This window comes from Zingiber officinale, chromosome 8A (assembly GCF_018446385.1).
Source record: "Zingiber officinale cultivar Zhangliang chromosome 8A, Zo_v1.1, whole genome shotgun sequence".
In the NCBI taxonomy this organism is placed as follows: domain Eukaryota; kingdom Viridiplantae; phylum Streptophyta; class Magnoliopsida; order Zingiberales; family Zingiberaceae; genus Zingiber; species Zingiber officinale.
Genome location: NC_056000.1, coordinates 114943621 through 114949448, shown reverse-complemented (window position 1 = coordinate 114949448; position 5828 = coordinate 114943621). Strand labels below are relative to the sequence as shown.

The window sequence follows — 5828 nt, the reverse complement described above, 5'->3', positions numbered from 1 at the left end:
ATGTTTATACAGGTTAATTACTTTATTTTTTTTAGTTAGTATTAGGTTTAATTTCCAAATTACACCAACTAACTATGAGTGTTATAGGTAATATTTTTAGATCAACCATCTATTTAAGAAAAATTTATGATTTAATTAATCGAAAGACACGACTCTTATATACCTTAATTTAACATTACGAATGAAGACATTTTATCGCTATCCCTAGGCAGGTTAATTGCTTTATTAAAGGCATTATAAGTTGAGATGAGATCCTTTGTTCTGAAAATATTATGTCCCCATGTTTCAGTGTTGATCGGACGAACTAAATCACATCTCAAGGATGTAGTGTACATCATGAAAATGTCATAATCGTCCGATCTGCGCTGGGACACGGGGACACCGCATTTTCGAGACAGAGGATCTCATCTCTTATAAGTTGCTCTAATCAGCCCAAGTGTTACCCTTTTTCATGTATGAAGATGGTAGTGGTTTTAAGATCATCACTATTAACCCACTTAATCACTTATTTTATTTATTTATTTTTTTTTGACGATTTACCAAGTTAATTATCCAGCTTTGAAAAATACCTAAAACACACGTATAACTTTCATATTTACCCAAATGCCCTTTTCTCCTATAGATAGAAAAATGAAAAATAAAATAAAATTATGGGAAGAAAAAACGTCAAGAGAGCTCCTTTAATGGGATGGGATCCTCTGGTCTTCTTATCTTGATCCGTTCTTGGATCAGGATAAAGGGATTGGTAGAAAGTACTGGTTCCCACTTGTTAACTGATGAGGGATCATTATCCCCAATACAAAGGTTGGATTAGGGACTAATCCAACTTTACGGATAAGAAGATCTCATCCCTCCATTAATATATGTGGTATTAGATACTTCACTCACTCGTAAAAAATAAAATAAAAATGATAGCACTCACGACAAGCGTCGTTCATCATTCCACGATGAAATAAAAAAAAAGATAAATCAAATATTGAGCGGCCAGGTTTATTCGCCGATATTAGCTACTTCACGTATTGATAGTGAATATATATATGTCATGCAATAAATGACGTCGTAATACCGTGTGTATCATGGTTTACCATTAATATTTATATGGATTAAGAATGAAGTAATTAATATTCTGTCGACAAGCTACTGCTGTCCAAACCTTCGAATTTAATGCCGAGAGAGATGTATAATCTCGATCCTTCACTTTCTAAATTCACCTCTTATCGTTTTTATAATTAATTTTAATTAGTTCAAAAATAATGAGTGGGGGAAATTGACAACTAATATAACATCGCGATCAATTAGACGAGGACCGGCCAATGTCTTTTTTTTTTCCTTTTCTTCTAGAATTGTGATTTAGCTCCTTAGTGTAAATACATCTATGAGACATTCAACTCTGATCTTTCATTCGGCCATGAATTAGGTGCATTATCCGTAGGAGCAAGAGTACCAAGACCAAAATCATTTGATGGTCGACTATAAATTGATCATGTGATTTATATCTCTTCAGATAATATTAGGACGAACTATAAGGGATGTTTGAAGTAAGCCTAATCATTTTTTACTACAACAAGAATAACAAGATCAAACACCTTTCGATATTGTGGATTTGAACTCTACTTCTTCGACTCTTGCGAAATAATGAGTCCAAGAGTCATCCCTATCGAAACACTATGCATGCTTTGGTTAATTTAGACTAGCGGGTAAACTTCCAATCTAAAGATAAACTAAATGGAAAAGAAGAGAAGAAAGTAAAAAACCAATCTCACCAAGTTGTTTATTTTTTTTGGGTACTCACAAAGAGCATTTTAATGTTCCTAATCATTGATCATGTCAGCACTTACCGTAGCACAGACTGTTCCTTATTTTAAAATGGATATATGCTATATTGTCCCACGAGTGTGGTGTAGTGGTAAAACATCTAGAGGAACAAATAAGATGATCAGAATTTAAATCCTAGTAGGGACGAATATTCTAGAAATTAACCTCTAAATGTGTGCATGAGTTATGCTTCAGATTTATCCAGACGAATCAGGAGAAGGATGTTTGCCAAGATTAGTCGGGTGAAACTTGGATGCCTGAATTATCAAAAATAATAACAATAATAATAAAATGAATGTTATATTACAAAGAAATTAAAAATGGTTGCAAATTAAAGATTTGAGGATGGTAGATTTAGATGGCGAATTAGCACAGTGGTGCATGAAGATGGAGTGATGTAAAGGTGAAGGTAGACCGGTGTAGTGGTGTGCGGAGACAAAGTAATGTGCAAGTGAAGGTGGTCTAGGGCTATAAACAAGCTAAGCTAAGCTAAGCTAAACTTCATGTTGTTTAAGTTTATTTGATAAGTTAACCGAATCAATCTAAGTCGAGCCTAAAATTAACTAAATCATTGAAACAATTGTTCAAGGTTAACTCAACTTCTTCTTTTTTTTTTTTTTGAGTTTGAGCGTAGTTTATTTAGATATTATGGGACTCTTAATTTGGTTTATTTGGTTTTCTAAAATTTTATTTAGTTAGTTATTAAACTTGATATTACAAGTTTGTTTTGAGATTTTTTTTTTGATTTATTTATAAGTTTGATAAGAATTTGATGCAGGATTGACTTAACATGACCCTTTGGACTTTAAATGATTATAACTTTTAACTCGGAACTTGGAATCAGATTCTGTCTATCATCATATGTGCATAATTTGAAATTTTACATTTGTTATGGGTACCTTTAATCGATGATTTTCTAACCTAAATTCTACCATTTAGTTTCTCATCCAAAGATTTTATTACTATTTTTAGTAATTATTTTTGGTATTTCTAGTAATTATGGGCCATAATTAGTCTAAAATAGCGTCTTGATTATTAATTTTAATTTCTATCAAGAGATTTTCTTTTCTAGAACGATCTCTCTTCTTTTTCTACAAAATTGGAATTAAGCTTAATATATTGGGATTTATTTTCTTTTTTTTTTTTATCTTAGGGTTTAGAGTCTATATAAACTCCTGTCTAATTGTATGAGGATTCATTCCTCAATTAGTAATAAAGTTTCTGTTTTTAGCAAATCGTGGATTTTTCTCCTTGTTTTATTTAGATTCTCTTCTTGCCTTCTCCTTAGTTCCTCCTTATTGTCAGTCAGCAAGATAATTGTTATCTTGTCCGGTATCAAAATTTTATTTATGAATATATTTCATAAACTATGTAATGCAGGATCAACCCAAGAAGACCTCTCAAAATTCAAAAGGTCATAACTTTTCACTCGAGTTCAGAATGAGATGATGTTTGGCTTGAAACGAAGTTGGTTGAGAGAGCTAGATTTGTTAAAGGGGGAACTTGTAACCATCAAAGTTAGGATATGAAAAATATAGTTTAGGGTATGTTCGGAGCCTCCGAACATCTATTTTATTTTTTGGTAAGTTCTATTTTTTTGTATTTAGAGTATTTTGGATAGTTTTGACTATTATAAGTTAGGGTTTGTCTATGTAAACACATGTTTAGGTTATTTGAGGTATTATCTTTTATCATTGAATAAAGTTTCCTTTTTTGATAAAATCTAGAAAATGACATGTTTCTCTTTGTTTACTTCTTCTTCTCTTCTTGTTCTTACCGCAAATCCCCCTTCTCTTCAACCCGTAAAATCATCGCTATCCAATCCGACGTCATTATATTTGTAAACATTGTTCATAAATGATTCATAATCTTTATGATAAACATCAACAAACTAAATACATATGTGTTCAAACATATTTATTTAATTTAACGAGTTGTTTAAACTTATCACTTAATTGACCTCATATATATTAAACGGACATAAACAAACTCTTGCCGAATGCTTGTTTTTTATTTTTTTTCTCTCCATCAATTAGATCAAAACTTGGATCTAGATATATAATTAACTCTAAATACTTTTCTCTGATTTCATTTTAATTCAGGCCAGTTACTTCTGAAGAGGTGAAGCCGCTCTACTTTTAATAAATAATACAATTCCTCCGCATAAAATCATGCACGCACTATTAATTTCCTGGATTGCATCCGTTTAGGGTCACCGCAACCCCCACACATGAAGCTGCAGCAGCTGCCTTCGGCCATGATCAGTGATCACAACAGTACTGGAGTAGCAGCGCCGGCAGATCTCACCGCTGACGATGACCGAGACCGCGATCACGACCTCCTGATGCCCGGCTTCCGTTTCCACCCTACCGAGGAGGAGCTCATCGACTTCTACCTCCGCCGCAAGGTCCAGGGCCGCCGCTTCAACGTCGACCTCATCCCCTTCCTCGACCTCTACCGCTACGACCCCTGGGACCTCCCAGGTCACTTCATCCCTCCAACTCCATCTAGCTCATGCTGTTTATCCAACAATTTGGTTTCAAATTGCTTCTTAGTTTTTTTAACCACATGAGGAATAATGTTATGTAGTTTTTGCGACGATGGGGGAGAAGGAGTGGTACTTCTATGTTCCGAGGGATCGAAAGTACCGGAACGGCGACCGGCCTAACCGGGTCACTCCGTCGGGCTACTGGAAGGCGACGGGGGCGGACAGGGTGGTTCGGTCGGAGAATGGAGCGCGGTCGATCGGGCTGAAGAAGACGCTGGTGTTCTACTCCGGGAAGGCACCCAAGGGGATTAGGTCAAGCTGGATCATGCACGAGTACAGGTTGCCACACAGTGACACGACACTGCAATATCAGAAGGTGATTAATTAATTGTTTAATTGTTTGTCGATCTGATCCGATTAGGGTTTAAGTTTGGATTCATGCATGCACAGACGACTGAGATCTCTCTCTGCCGGGTCTACAAGAGAGCTGGAGTAGTAGAAGACAACTGCCAGACCACTCCCGCACCTGCCGGAATATTCTTAGACAGAAAGCACTACTCTTCCACTGCAAAACCAGTCACCGCCGGCGCCGGAACCCTAAGCAGCACCGCCACGTCGCTGAAGGAAAACAGCAGCACTTCACTGAACCCTAATAACTCCTCCAACTCCATGGAAATCAATAACTACCAAGGTCTTCTTCTCACGAACCAACAGCTAGGTCAAGGGTTGATGATGGTGCCGCCACATGAGCCACAGCAGTTGACTCCGGCGAACCAGCTCACTATGTCGCTGCCGATGATCTCGGAGAAGCTGTGGGAATGGTGGAGCAGTTAATTCTCCTTCCGAGGTCGGTAATTATTCGGGATTAGTTGGAAATGAGGGTTTATATTGGTTTAATTATATTGTCGTGTTCTAGGAATTGTTGTGTGTGCATATATAATTATGGTTGTCTGTGAGATTATTAAGGTACTTAACTATTAATTAATGGAGATTTGTTCTTGTAATCGAGATAGATAATGATGTTGCATGAAGACTTTCATAGAGGGGAATTGCTTAATTTAGGGTTCAAGCCCATGCATGAATGCAGCATTATCTTCTTCTTCTTCTTCTTCTTGAATTGGTATTGTTATTAAGAATAGAGGATAATTACTCAAGTAACTAAATAGGTATTTATATAGACTCTTAATTTAAGACTCATTAAAAGAAAGAAAGAAAAGAATCCTTAAAAAAAGAAAAATTCATAATAAAAAGAAATTAACAAAACAGGATGTTTACATATATAAACTCTATCCCATAAATGTCCGACATACTAAAAATTACCGTTTGAATGTCCAAAATAAATCAAAATAGAGTTGGAATTATAAAAGCAAAAAGAACAAAAAAAAGCCATTTTGACTACTTATTCTTTTATAGGTCTTTTTCTTTTTGATAATTTATATAGGTGTGGAGTCTTTGGTTTGATTAATTTTGAAGGTAGATAGTCTTCTTTCTTACTTTGTCTATTGGACAAATCCGGAGTACAATT

At 35.5% G+C, this 5828-nt stretch overlaps 1 protein-coding gene across 1 annotated transcript; it reads left to right on the top strand.

Annotated features, from left to right (window-relative positions):
- The first annotated feature begins 4012 nt into the window (after positions 1-4012).
- Positions 4013-5343, top strand: LOC122012547 (NAC domain-containing protein 35-like). The gene is made up of 3 exons (XM_042569119.1): positions 4013-4298; positions 4405-4679; positions 4754-5343. The coding sequence occupies exons 1-3, from the start codon at positions 4046-4048 to the stop codon at positions 5135-5137; spliced, it is 912 nt and encodes a 303-aa protein (XP_042425053.1). The 5' UTR covers positions 4013-4045; the 3' UTR covers positions 5138-5343.
- The last annotated feature ends 485 nt before the right edge of the window (positions 5344-5828 follow it).

Bases quoted from the DNA above. Each gene is read 5' to 3' on its own strand.
- LOC122012547 (XM_042569119.1), top strand. From the start codon at position 4,046: ATGAAGCTGCAGCAGCTGCCTTCGGCCATGATCAGTGATCACAACAGT. The intron at 4,299-4,404 runs GTCACTTCATCC...AATGTTATGTAG, and splicing joins CGACCCCTGGGACCTCCCAG to TTTTTGCGACGATGGGGGAG. The intron at 4,680-4,753 runs GTGATTAATTAA...ATGCATGCACAG, and splicing joins CGACACTGCAATATCAGAAG to ACGACTGAGATCTCTCTCTG.